At 35.4% G+C, this 14,405-nt stretch overlaps 1 protein-coding gene across 1 annotated transcript; it reads right to left on the reverse strand.

The window, feature by feature from the left end:
- Positions 1 to 333: 333 nt before the first annotated feature.
- Positions 334 to 8,743, reverse strand: LOC149204091 (aspartyl protease APCB1-like). Its single transcript, XM_089394637.1, has 10 exons — positions 8,343 to 8,743; positions 8,137 to 8,254; positions 7,008 to 7,234; positions 6,589 to 6,828; positions 3,036 to 3,189; positions 2,875 to 2,963; positions 2,621 to 2,723; positions 2,358 to 2,430; positions 2,088 to 2,175; positions 334 to 1,146 (listed from the first exon to the last, which is right to left on the reverse strand). The coding sequence occupies exons 1-10, from the start codon at positions 8,573 to 8,575 to the stop codon at positions 936 to 938; spliced, it is 1,536 nt and encodes a 511-aa protein (XP_089250763.1). The 5' UTR covers positions 8,576 to 8,743; the 3' UTR covers positions 334 to 935.
- Between the last annotated feature and the right edge of the window lie 5,662 nt (positions 8,744 to 14,405).

The raw sequence follows: 14,405 nt of genomic DNA on the forward strand, positions 1-14,405 counted from the left end.
AATTCTTGGTTTATCTGGCTTATAGGCTGTTGGATATACTCTTGGTGTTATAGTGGCAGCTGCTAAATTTGACAATGGGCCTTGCCCAGATGACTCCAACGAATTACCTATTTACGATAGAAATAAAATAAAATTCACATTCAAGCTTTGGCCTGATAATGTGAAGTGTATAATGTACTCTTGTGATCACTAATGAAATATTTGATGCATTTAAAAGGAACTCTTGTGATCACTAATGAAATATTGATGCATTTAAAAGGAATTCTGAGAAACAGTTTGATAAACTGTCTAACAGTTCAAACAGATCACTAGTTGAAAGCATTGCTCAAAGCATACTCAGAATAATACTTGTATTGTTTTGTAGGTAATGAAACATTGGTTACAAATGAAATAATACATTTCTGAGAAACATACTTTTACTTCCAGGAAGATACAGAAGTTTGGCTGCCTCAAACAGCTTGTTTGGTTTGTATTTGTAAGTATTTGTAAACTGTCACACCTGCCATGGCAAACATGCCACATTTACTATAAATATGCTAGAATTCTGCATTTGCTATCTTTCAGTTGACAATTTTTCTTATGATTCAGTATGATATAAGCAGCACAGGCCTTCCACATTTGATGCATGAAACTGTAGTCAGTGGCCACGTCATACTTAAAATTTGGTACAAGAAAGAATACGTGAAGCGCTATGAGACCAAGCCTTAAATGGCAATTCAACACAGGCTCTGTTTTAGCCAGTTTGGAACCTACGAGTGTTTTGTCTTGATTGTGTTCTTTTGTCAAAAGGTGGGAAATCACCTTAAAACAATACTTCTATTTCGAAGTGGCTGAGGTTCTTTAACTAATTGGCAACCAGATACAGAAATAAATCCGCTTCTCCGCAGCTCTCTCCTCTTTTTATGAAACTCTGATTAAATGCAGTGAACTATTTATCATGTTGGAATCATACAGCTGTTTTCTTGATATATACCAAGCGCAGGAAGAAAATGTGAAGAGGAAGGGCAAACTGCTTTCCCAAGCTCTTCAGAACATGACATTCTTTCTTCTAATGTATTTCTGTGAAACACTGAGGGATCTTCAAATGCCACAAATTGTTCAGCAAGAGGTTGAGAGGACTGCAACACCCGCCTCTGTGTGGCTGCTCTGTGAGAAACAACCAACCTCAAGATTTAGATTCCTAGATATAGTACTTGATAGAAGAAAAAATGAAGACTTAAGTGATTAATCTAAATAACAAAATAAATATTGAATTGATGTGTAGTTTCTGTCCTTGCTATCAGGAATCATGGAGGGGAGCCATCTTTCCCATATTGGAGTGTGTAAATCTTGAAACATTTCCCTGTACCGTTTCTTGAACCCTTTTTTGTTTTTCCAGAAAATGTTTTCTAAACATTTTTGGGTCAAGTGTGGGATGCATTTTGAAAGGAAAGGTCCAATCCCCAAATTGAACTTATACTTATTTCAGTTGGATATTTGGTGGTTGAAAATTGTTAGTGAAGAGTGCTGGCTTTGAAGCAAATTAAGAGATTTTAAGAGTTGTCTGTCTTTTTCAGTTTTGGGTTGCCTTGGTAACTTTTCCCAGTTTTGCTGCTATAGAGTCTATACTTCTTCTGGAGGAAATTATTTGCTCTTCACGAGCTGTTAAATGTGATTCAAGTCTGCTTTTTGCTGTTATATTCTTTACTGGTGAAGACTCTTGCTATCAATGGGCTGTTCAGTGCAGTTTATCTTTTAAGTGTACTTTTGGTGCTGTATCAAGTAATTAATTGTACACACATAGTTTCTGTACCTTCTTTTTATATACATTGAAAGGTAATAGCAGGATACCAAAAAGAGGAAGTACAGAGGTAGTTCTAGGTATAAATGATGAAAGATTCCCAAAATGCAGGTTCATCAAAAATGTGATACAATTACTCCTTTATTTGACAAGTCAAAACAGCAATTGCTGGTGTACTCGGGAAGAGCCAGTTACAGGATCTCAGTTTGCCATATCTCTTTCATGCGCAAAAGCAAATAAAAAATAAAAAATGCACTAAATCCTATAGAATAAGAATCGTAGGTAAAAGAAGGAGAAGACTCAGAACTTTGGAATCTTTTGGCAATCTGTGCGAGCCCAACCAATCTGGTTTTTCTCATTGTCATAAACAACAAGGTGCCCTTGCAAAGATATATCTGCAAAATGCAAGACAATTTTGTTAATTTATCTGAATACCATCACCAACATGTAGATTAAGAACATGCCTCAACTGGCTCTAGGTACAAGCAACACCAAGATCATTCATGCCATGATTGTAAAAAATCAGCCTGACAAATACACAACCAAAAAGCAGCAAAATAATATGGAATTTCATTACCTCCCAGAATATTTGTGTCCACATTACCCATCGCAGTACCATTCAGGATTCCCAAGCAGGCATTACCTTTTTTCTATGCATTGAAACTCATTCATCAGTAATTTTTTTATAATAGAAATTGTTAAGCTTAATCAATAAATAGCTTCTGTGGCAATATTTTCTTTGGTAAACTCATAATGCTGATCCTTGAATGTTATGTTACAATATCATCTGTTGGAAAGACACAGTTCTCATAAAGTATGTCAAAGCTTATGCATGCTTACATTGACAACCAAATAACCTTCTGGAGAAATTTCCATCTGTTTTTTGGCGCTTACAAATTTGAGTGTTAACGGCTTAAAGTATGTTGCAGCATCTGCAACAGATCTGATAATTTCACAAAAGTCAGGAAGCATTCAAGATACTAATATCTTGCCAATGGCCATGGTTTTTATAATTTAAACTCTAAATAAGCCTGAGATTGAATTATTGAAATTGAAGTCACACTTGACTTTCAAAACTTAAGTAATGCCCTTACTTGAACCCCTTTTTCTTTCGCCAACAGAGTGGTAGGAATGAATCTGATCTATCTTGATCCAACTGTTTTCCAGATAGGTTTTCTTTAACCTGTCAACATTGCACTATTAGAAGGAGACGAAGTCCTTATAGTAGGAGGGAATGGTCAATTGTGATACTTACAGCTGAGAGGAAAGCAGCATAAGCTTGATTTGTGAAGTATGTGTAGGAGCTACCGCTATCAAATATTATTCCTCCTAGCCTTCTTCCATATACATCTTTGTCAAGGGGTTTGTTTGCAATAATCATCTGTGCAGGCCCCACATTATAGTGTTTTCTGAAAAACAAGAGAACAGTGTGTTAGTAGAAGTTCATAAATTACTTTGAATAACAAATTAAATCAAGAAAAATTATTTTAAAGGGCTTTCAAGTTAATTGCTGAGGTTCTCCTGAAAGGTGGTAGAAGGGCTGTAGCTGGTAAGGCGTCCCTGGAAATCAAGCTGTGTAGGCAATGGGCATACTGTAGTAGGTAACCTCAGGGTGTAGATAAGGTCAGTTCAGTGGAGTAAGGTGTACAAAGAATGAGCTTTGTATGCCTGAGGGAAGGTTGTAACCTCAGAGGACAGCTTGCAGCGGTTTAAACTTTAAAGCTGAAGACATGGGAGTTGTTTTAAACTAGAGGCCAAGCCTAAAAAGCAGGATGGTATTGTAAGTAAATAGAAAACTGGCTTTATGAGGGGAAGATACTTGTCAGGCAATATAATTAATTTGTAGGAAATTCTGGACCGAGCTTCAAGAACAGATCAGAATATATTAAAGCTAGTGATGTACTTTTTCAAGGCTTACACAGAATGGAGTTGTATGTTTTAATGATAATGTTTCTGAAGGAATACAATTGCAATGATGTCTCTTACTTCTTCTTTCCGTTAATACTATATGCCAAACGGTATATGATGATAGCAATTGCAGGTCCTAAAGGAATACAGCTCCCACAAAGTGGATCTCAGTTGATTAACAATCATCTCACAATTAACATAGCCTTACATCTGCAAACAGATCAATATAATGTGGAATGGACTGGAAAGCCAGTTGACAACATTTGTTTAGTATTTTGAACCTAAATTGGATGTTAAGACAGAAGTTCTAGCCACTCATTCTACGTATCTATTCAAATGGAGTAATGGCTTCTTAAGCAAGGATGGTGATAGTTGCAGAGAGGAAAGAGAAGTAGGCTCTATTGGAAACCATTTTGCCTACCAGTTTCCCCTTTTTAACCATGGGAGTGAGCTATGAATGAAATAGACATAAGTAATAATGAATGGATAATAGTTATATATACAGAGTTGGGGAAACCATCATCTTTTGAAATGGGAGTTGCACAATGCATATTCATTATTCCTCATATAGGACTCCAAAAAGAAATCATCTCGGTCACCTGAATGCATTATAGTTTATAGGAAATGATTTATGGTCAGATGGAAACTAAGCACGTAAAATAAATGTATTAATAGGCAAGTGTACAGCATGGAGCTAAAACATTTAGCTATGCAACACTATGCATTAGCTACCTATTTCCATATATCAAGTGGTAGACTAAAAATATTAACAACATGAGCCATGGAAATGGCTGATAATATGAAGGAGAAAAATGCAACTCGCTTGAAAACAACAACGGTTGTTCATATATTCAACATTATGTATATTACAGGGGAAGTAAATGCTGAAGATTTTATCATATTGTTCAAATCCCTTTGGAAAAGATGGTCGAAAAGTTCTGAGATTGTTCTTCTTATTTATGATATCCTAAGATGGTCCTCATCACATCTGATAATCTAACTCAAAATAGTTGGTATGCTTCTCTAAGATAGCTGAGGCAAAGAAATTTTTAAGACTTTCGTTAATTGGAACATTAGATATTTACATCATAATGGTCGCAAAGAAAAAGAAGAACCTTGATGAAGATTAAACCTGCTACGTTGTATGTGAAAAAATAACTGGTTAAGATCTTAAGCTGGAACTAATGTAGACACTTGAATGACAACTAGAAACATGGAATCGAGCTCAGTATCCTTCTCTAGGATAGCATGAGGTGGAGAAATGTCTTAAGACGTTTCGAAATTAGAACCTTAGATATTTATATCAGAAAGGTCACAAAGAAAAGGAAGAACCTTGATGAAGATTAAACCTGTTAGGCTGTATGTGAAAAAACGACCAATTAAGACCTTAAACTGGAACTACTGTAGACACGTGGGTGACAACTATAAACATGGAATCTAGCCTTTGATAACCAACTCATTATAATCTAAACAAGATAAAAGATTGCGGTAAACAATATTTATGAACAGCATCTGCACTAAAGAATGGTTAGACAGAAAATGAGATGCCAATAGTTATGGCACATTCAACATGTAAAAAAAATGAAGGTGGCATTATTTATTTTGGGAAAAGCTAATCTGTTTACAAGTATTTCAAATATTATTATTCAGGGGCATGGAAGGAAACTCGAGGAAAATCAAAGAGAAAGATGTAAATAGGTGATTATTCATTGTGATAATCATAAAAATCCAAGTGATTTGTAGATAAATTGCAGAAGAGGAAGATCTATGGTTTATATGGAAAGTTAAATGTGTGACTCTGAGGAGAAGGTAAGAGTTCATACTATCACCTCTCAATGTACTATTATGTGCATTATTCTTAGCTTGAAATTAATGTAACTATTTTATGTCTATGTGAAATCTCTTTTGTACAAGGGTTCAATAAGAAGCTAATGTTGCTAACGGGGCAACTTGGACTGTTAGATCTATGACAGCATAGGCAGGAAGGCAGGGTTAAATAGCCTCCAAAATCTCTTCCTATACAGATTACTGTGGACACTTAGTGAAGAGAGGGGAAAACATAAAGAAAAAACTATCAAAACTAGTTTAGATAGATGAATAGCACATGCAAAGCAGGAATAGGAACTTTTCAAAGGGAAGTAGGATAATGGTTTTGGGGATAGGTCTCAGGATACAGAAACCAGAATTACAAAAATAACTGCAGATGTGTCTGAGCAGGTTGAAACTCTAGAAGACCAGATTAATCTGTAAAATCAAACACAAAATGAAGATGAAGAACAACATTGTGAATATTCTGAAGCCTAAAGTGACCAGGGTGTGGATCTAGAGGAATTTTGTCCCATTCATATAATCAGGGCTGTAAATGAATAACCTTATCCAGACTCTTTAAGGTTCTTGTACTGAAGCATGTGAAATGAGGGCAAACGGGAGCTCAGACAGTTCACTCAATTTTTGGGTCAATGAAATAATTAGCACAAGTGAATTCAAAACAAGAAGGCTCTGATGAATCAGAGTATTCAAGATTAGCAGTTCAGTGAGACTGAGAAATGATGTTTATTCTATGCCCTTCAGGCTGAAATTAAACATGAATTCTGATATGTGATGAACTTCAATTTGGTGCCTATTATATTGATGAAACTTTTGTGTTGAGGATTATATTTAGGAAATATGTTGAGGAAGATTCTACTTGATTATGCTGAACTTTCAATTGAAAAGATAGAGAGAGGAGAGAAAGTGCATTTATTTTGATCTTACGTGGATGGCTTGCCAAGCATGGCAACCCAACTCATGGCTGAGGATTATATTTAGGAAATATGTTGAGGAAGATTCTATTTGATTATGCTGAACTTTCAATTGAAAAGATAGAGAGAGCAGAGAAAGTGCATTTATTTTGATCTTACGTGGATGGCTTGCCAAGCATGGGAACCCAACTCATGGCTGAGGTGGATACAATATCATCACCAAAGAACATGTATCCCCCATCTCGTCCACCTCCTGAAATACAGTGACCTATCACATTCTTGATGAGGCCTTGCTTTGCCCATTGAGATGGAAGACTCACCATACCACTGCCAATACCCAAAACACCATCCGTGAGTGCAGGGGACGCTTTCAAAGATCCCTGTTGGTCATATCCACACCTGTCACAAAAAACATTTATGAACATCACTGATCACCTAGATTTATTTTTATGCCAGTCATGACCAGTAAAATCTGTTATCAGATTCCACAATTCAGTAATTTTCACAGTTTCAGAAGTTGTTTGAAAGGAAGGAATTCCATCTGACACAAACAGACGATTAAATGAACCAACACATACCCAAAAACAGAATTGGCTGTTAACACAGTTCCATTGGTGAGGACGGTCCGAACACTGTCTCTAACAAGGACGCCCATGGAATAGCCTTGATCAACATACTCAACATCATAATCACACTGTTGAGAAGAAGCACTTCTATGGCCACTCCCTGCCTGCACAGCAGCACACAGAGGATCCTTGCCTAGCACCAGGGAGCCTTGCTTTGGCTTGTACAAGGTATGTGGTACCTGCACAGAAGACATAACCCTCTCATGTAGTCTCAAACTGCAGAACCCGAGATAGAATGAGTTCAAGAAATAGTGTCCACTGATGAACCAAAAAGCTGAGAATGCAGAGAGTCAAATACATCCATTACAGTAACTCAAGGATGTGACTAAGACATATCCAAGAGAGAAATGCAGAGAGACAACTAACAGAACATACAACAAATGCGCCCATGATGCAGATGCTAACAAATAGAAAACAACTTTCATATGCATCAATTGGGTCCTGTCAAGCACCATGTATTCTACCTCAAATACCATGGCGTTCACGAATATCTAGAAACCCAATATGCTAATTTCCAGATTGGAATACATGCATAAACAGGCAGAGATACAAGCAAGCAATGCATCGGCTACTAACCCAATAAATGCGGAGTCAACTCTGAGACTCAGCAGGATAATGACTTGGCTTATTCAAAAATCAGGGAACATAATTCAAAAAATTCAGGGAACATATACTTGATAAAGTGGTGACTGCTTGCAAGTGTGATCGGCCTGCTACCAAACCACAATGCAAAGTCAACTCTGAGACTTAGAAAGCTCAAAACCTGGCTTATTAAAAAAAATCAGATAACACAAACTCGCCAAAGTACTGATCATTGTCTGCAAGTGGGATAGATCTACTACCAACCCAAGATGCAGAGTCACCTTGTAGACTCAGCAGACTCATAATTTGGCTTATCAAAAAATTAGGGAACATAAACTCAAAAAGATCAGGGAATAAAACAGAATTCAGCAAAGTACTGGCAATTGTCCGCAAGTGCGATAGGTCTGCTACCTAACCTTTGTACTGCATGAATGCATCCACAATCAACTAAAATTGCTCAAATGAAAAAGCAATGCATAGACTGGCCTAAGCTGCATACCTTGGCACAACTTTTGCATGGAGCATCGCATTGGAGCCAGGTGAGATCACTACCACTGTCCACATCCAGAAAATATTGCTTTGGAGGATTCCCAATTGACAGAGTAACATAATACAGCCTGCAATTCCACCATAATCAGTTGCATATTCAAAAACAAACCATGAATTCAGAACTGAGAATGAAATTCTGATTGTCTTCTACATTACCCATTTGGAACAATGTTCCCTTTGAGAGGAAAGAGGGTAGTTTTAGCTGCCTGCAACCTCCTGCCAATCCTGTTGGTGTCTCGGCTCACAAAGGAGGACTCGGAATCTCCTTCTTCATTACCATCTGCTGCTTCATATTTGGGGTGCAGACGGTATACGTCGGCCTGTTGAGAGAGGCACATGCATACAGAGAAGAGTACAAATCCAAGGAACAATTTTGTGAATAAACCCATGTTGATCTCAATGCCTTAAGGTGCCTATACAACGCTATTGTGCCTTCCCAATTGCATATAATCAGAATTGCCTATACAACAGAGTTGTGCCTTGAAAATTGCCTATAATCAAATTTATAATGTGGGGGAGAGAGGTGGGGATATCCCAACCCCAAATCATTTACCTACAACTCGAGTTAACAAGGGAATCAATGGGGATACCTTTTACCTGTGAAACTTCCTTCTTCTTCTGCTTTTTGGTCAGCTTAACCTCCCTACTTTTTGGTCAGCTTGCAACCCCTTGCTTTTTCATTTCTTGGTCATTGCCGAGTTGCTTCATATATGGGGAATTATGTCAGTTAGTTATTTATTTGTCAAGGTAGAGTTGTCTTTTAATAAGTTGACCACGGCAATATTTATTCCATTTTATAATAAAACAAAATTAACAAAATACATTTTATAATAAATTAAAATTTAAAATATAAATTTTATAATAAATCAAAACTTAAAAAAGATGTTAAAAACATTGCAAGGAAGGTATTTGCTATAATATTCATTTACTAATAAATATAGTTTGGAATATTTATAATAATTATTGAAATATTATTCAAAATCATTATTTTAGTTTAACTATTTAATAAAAATAACATGATTTTATATATATAGATAGGGTATATTTAGTTTTGTAATATAGTAAAATTATTAAATATTAAATTGAGTTAGATATAATATTAATTATAATAAAATTATTAAATATTAAATTGAGTTAGGTGTAATATTAATTATATATGATGGGATGAAACTAATGGTACATTTTCAATAGGAAGGTATAAGAAAGCATTTTATATTACTTTTTAATAATAATTTCATCATTTTTTTATATAAAAAATGATAGAACAAAAAGTCTTATATCTTCTTTAATCAATTGAAACTTACCGACCAAAAAAGGCATTTGCAAAAATGTAAAGTGACAATCAATAAGCAATCCTTATCATGAAGAAAAAGCTAAACATTATAACCAAGAATCTAAACTTCTTCAAGAAGTAAAGATTTTTTTATATATTTAGTCAATGATTATAATCTAAAAAACACATATATTAAAAATTTAATATTAATTTTCAATATTTTAAAATAAAACAAAATTCATCATTGTAATTTATATTTACATATTTTATATTATTTAAAATATATAATTAAATATTTATACTATTATTATTTATAATCTTCTATTATTACTAAAATTTATAATATTTTATATTTTATTAATAAGATTACCATAAAATTAATGAGAAGAAAAATTCTTTATAACTTTACATTTAATGATATGTTAAAAATAATATTTTGCTATTAAAAAATAATACTTATTTTATTATTAAAAAAAAATTATTTATTAAATTTTTTGATTTGGTTATTTAAATTTTAATTTTTCTTCCAAAATCTTAGCAATGTTGTTTTTTTTTTTTTGTTGTTAATGGCTTTTGGCTATAAGATTTAGACTTTCCTCCACCTCTTACTTATGATATTGTTGCTTTCAATACCTTGATCACTAGTGGCCCAAGATTTCAAAGATCGAAGCTTACCTGATTTGTGAAAAAGTTGGATGATGTTCTAAAAATTGTTATTGATGTCAATCAGTCATGAGCAATGTCCCTCGGGCTGGCTAAGAGGGTTCTTATAAAGCAGTTTATGGGATTGTGGCCATCGCCACACTCTCGGAATCAATGGGTGGATAAAAATTGGAGGCCAAAAAAAAAAGAGACAAGTCTCTGTATCCTTCTACGGAAGGGTTTTTTTCACCTTCCTCTTTGAAAAATAAAAGAGGATCATGATTTGATCTTCTACAGCGGGCCTTACTTCATGGGAGCTCAATGTTTGTATTTGGATCATTAGAGTCTGGATTTTAACTCAAAAAATGAAGTCACATTATTTGTACTAGTTTGGGTTAAGTTGTCATGTATTCCTCTTCATTGTTGGAATGAGGAAACCTTCAGAAATATTGGTAATGCTTTGGGTCAATATATCGATTGGGCTAAGCTACGAGAGGGAATGCAATCTTGCGCTCAAATTAGTGTTGAAGTGTGTATAGATAAGGGGCTACCGATAACAATCAATTTACAGTTAGACGTGTGGATTCATTATCAAGAGGTAGATTATAACTAGCTACCATTCAAATGTAAGAATTTCCATGAATATGGACATTTTTCAGATGTACAAAGATGGAAGTGACCATGAAAATTAATGAAGAGGACGATTGGTGAAAACAACTAACATGAAGAAAAGGAGCTCCAAAGCATAGTGCAACTGCAAAACTTTAGGAATGCAATGGATCAAGTTCTAAAACCCCCTCTTCTCCAAAAAAAATGGCCTCTATAAGTGAAGGATCTTCCTCAAGTAAGCTAAAGGGCCCGGGAGGGAATAAATTTGAACCCTTGAACTTGGTAGACAAAGATGGGAAAAATTCCATATTTGACTCATTAAGAGATTCCTTTGGTAGATTCTCAATGCACAAACTTTGAGGGCCAAAATGTTGAGATGCATCCCCAGAGTATATCCCTTTTCAGAAACATATTGATAGGGAGGAAGAAGCCGAAATGGAGGAGGAGGAAGTCCTTCACTCCCCCAAAATACAACAATCCCACAAGGATATTCTATCTTTGGATTGACAGATGAAAAATCAGAAGGTGAAAGGGAAAATATAAAGAAACCACATAGGAAAGTGGAATGACAAACAAATCAATACATGAGAAGTGCACACACAGAGAATGATAAAGAGTTGGGTTCCCAAAGATTGTTAGAAGCAACTATCTCAAAGATTCTCAAGCAAACTAGACAAGGAAGTGGCCCTACCTCTGTACAATAGGGCTTTATATCCACAAGTAAATAATGAAATCCTCTCTTGGAATTGCATAGGATTAGGATTAGAAAAAAGAATGGCAGAAGTTAAGAGCTTGTTTAAAAAATAAAAACTCCTAGTCCTCCTTCCCTAGGAGACTAAATTGGGGGAATGGGATGTTCTCTGAAAATGATCAAATTTATGAAAAGGATGTGAATTTTGGACAATAAATTCACATGGAGCCTTAGGGGTTTTGTTCATTGTGTGGTCTTCTCTTCACTTGTGTTTTGTCTCTTGTCAATCCATTATTCACTAGCTCGTGATCCAAATTTGGAATTTTCATTCTCAAAATATATGTTGTTTCCTCGATATTTATATGTGAGTCCATTATCAAGAAAAAAAAGAATGCTAGTCTTCCCTACAAATGCTAGAGGACTCAAATTTGAGCCATGATTGGATTTTGGGAGATGACTTTAACACTACTCTCCATCCATGGGAAAACATAGGAGGATCCCAAGTTAGAGAACATTTTCAAGAGCAGATGGAATACCTTATCAGTAAATTGGGTTTCATCAAGCCTTACTGGAAAAAAAAATATGTGGAGTAATTGAAGGATAGGCCTGAGTCATATAGTTTCGAGACTAGGCCGTTTTCTTGTAGCCAATTCTTTCTTAATCAAAATCTCTTAGTTTCCTCTAAAATATTGTCTTGGAGTGGTTCCAATCATCATCCTATTTCTTTGGAAATTCAACTTATGGTGGACTATGTCCCTTTAGCTTCTAGATATAATCCATTTTGGCTTCATAAACCCAAATTTTGGGAAGTTGTTTAACAAGCTTGGGGAAATGGATAATATGTTCTCTAATTTTTATTTGGGAATAGAAAATTAAAGATTTGAAATTGGTTTTAAAATAATGGGCCAAGAAAGATTCTTCAAATCTTAAAAATCAAGTTCTCATTCATAAAAATTAGTTAGAGGCAATACAACAAGAAATGGAGAAACTCTCCATCTCCAAGGTGGCCTTGGTGGAGGAAAAAAAACTTTTGATAATTATCACAACACTCTTAAAGAAGAAGAGGAAGAATGGCAACTCAAATCTTGTAGCATGTGGCTTCAAACAGGGTATAAAAATACAATTTTTATCCATTATCAGGGCACAAGCATAGCCTGGAAAAATATATAAATTCAATATATGTAAATGGGAAACTAGTTTTAGATCTCCAACATATCAAAGACGAGGTCGTTTATCACTTTTGTTCTCTCTATAAAGAACCAGATAGGCAGAAGAACAATCATGTTGTGTGTGATATGTTGGAGAATATTCCTCATCTAGTTTCCAAAGAGGATAATGAGGCTTTGTTATTCACTATTAAGAAAGAGAAGCTATGGAATGCCTTACCTTCTTTCAACCAAGATAAAGTCGTAGGTCACATTTTATCAGCAATGTTGGGATATCATTAAATTTGACCTTTGCATAATGATATATTATTCCATCAAGCATAAGTATATTGGAGGGGGTATCAACTCATCCTTTCTTGCTTTTGTCCCAAGCAAGTTCAAGCCTTCCTCATTTTAGACCTATCTCCCTTTGTAATATGTCCTACAAGCTGATTTCTAAAATTCTAGTAGTGTGAGTCAAGTCACTCTTATCAAAGATTGATATCAAAAAACCAAGGAGGATTTGTGGGAAATAGACAAATTGTGGATAACATAGTCCTTGTCCAAGAAGCGATCCATTCAAGTTGTTATTAGTCAGGTTGTTCCCAAAAGTTGTAAGAAAGGGAATACGGCCGAGGTAACCACAGACCAATCTTTTAGATATAGAATCTAGCCAATCTATATCCAGAGAGGGCTCTCTCTTTATGATTTAGCTTCGTTTTTTAGAGGTATTAGGCTAGTTATGAAGTTCAAGGGTTTTGTTTTGAGTTGGGGTGGTGAAATTCAATAGAACAGAGATGTAAGACAGAATAGTTCAATCCATTGGGCATGATGGAGTCAAAGAAGATGGCTTTCTGGATTTGGTTTCTAACAGAGGATGGCATCACAGAGCAAGGTAGTCAAACAGGGAACAAATAAAGGCTGGAATCAGATGGAATGGGCTCAAATGGGTGAAGGGCAGTTAAGAATCCTTCAACATATTGAAAGAGGGAAAATGGATGATTACTGATAAGGAGCAGTTAAGAATTCCTTAGCAAATACTCAACATGAAAGAATCAGGAAACAGGAGAAATTAAGAATTCACTGTTTATGCTAATTCTGAAGAAAACACAGAGAATAATAAAGACTGAAAACAGAGTGTAGTTAAGCAAATTCTGAATTAACCTTTTTCTTTACCATTCAGATTATGAAACACAGGTGATATAATAAACATGAAAACTGTAAAACACAAGATATAAGGGACTTATTGATCCGGAGGTTGATTCAAGAATTCTGTGACAAGTCCTCTGCTTCAATTCTTCATCCAGTAGGTCAAACAACAATTGATTCTAATAGCTTTTTATTCCAAAGTATCTGAGTTACAGCAAAGTCTGGGAAATCCACACACACCCAACCTCCTCACTACCCTAATGGAGAGGGTATATATATGTACAAACAATATCTCATCACAGCTCTGAGATAATATCTAGTTTTAACCTAAAATAGTTTACAAGTAACATAGAAGCGGCTCGAGAAAGATAACTGATGTTGTGCTGGAGGTAGGCCTTTAGGGTTTGGCTTGCAGCTGTCCTGAAGTAACTCTGCACCGACTGTCTATCTTAAATGGGCTTTTTAATTTTGATCTGTTGCTTTTAATTCTGCCCTGACACTCTTTAATGATTGTCTGATACACTTTAATGCTTGAACTGATACTCTTTGACTTGTTTTTGATGCTCTTTAATGCTGAACTGACCCCTGCACATCGTTGTCCATCGTGTTCTGATAGAACAAAACTGCGAACATGTCTTCTCACCGCTTTCTTCTGGCGATTTGTGTTTCTGAAGGTCCACTGGCTAGGGTAGCAAAATATCCCTGTATAT

This window comes from Pinus tabuliformis, chromosome 1_2, assembly GCF_031772625.1.
Source record: "Pinus tabuliformis cultivar Carrire ecotype Pingquan chromosome 1_2, CPIR1, whole genome shotgun sequence".
In the NCBI taxonomy this organism is placed as follows: Eukaryota; Viridiplantae; Streptophyta; class Pinopsida; order Pinales; family Pinaceae; genus Pinus; species Pinus tabuliformis.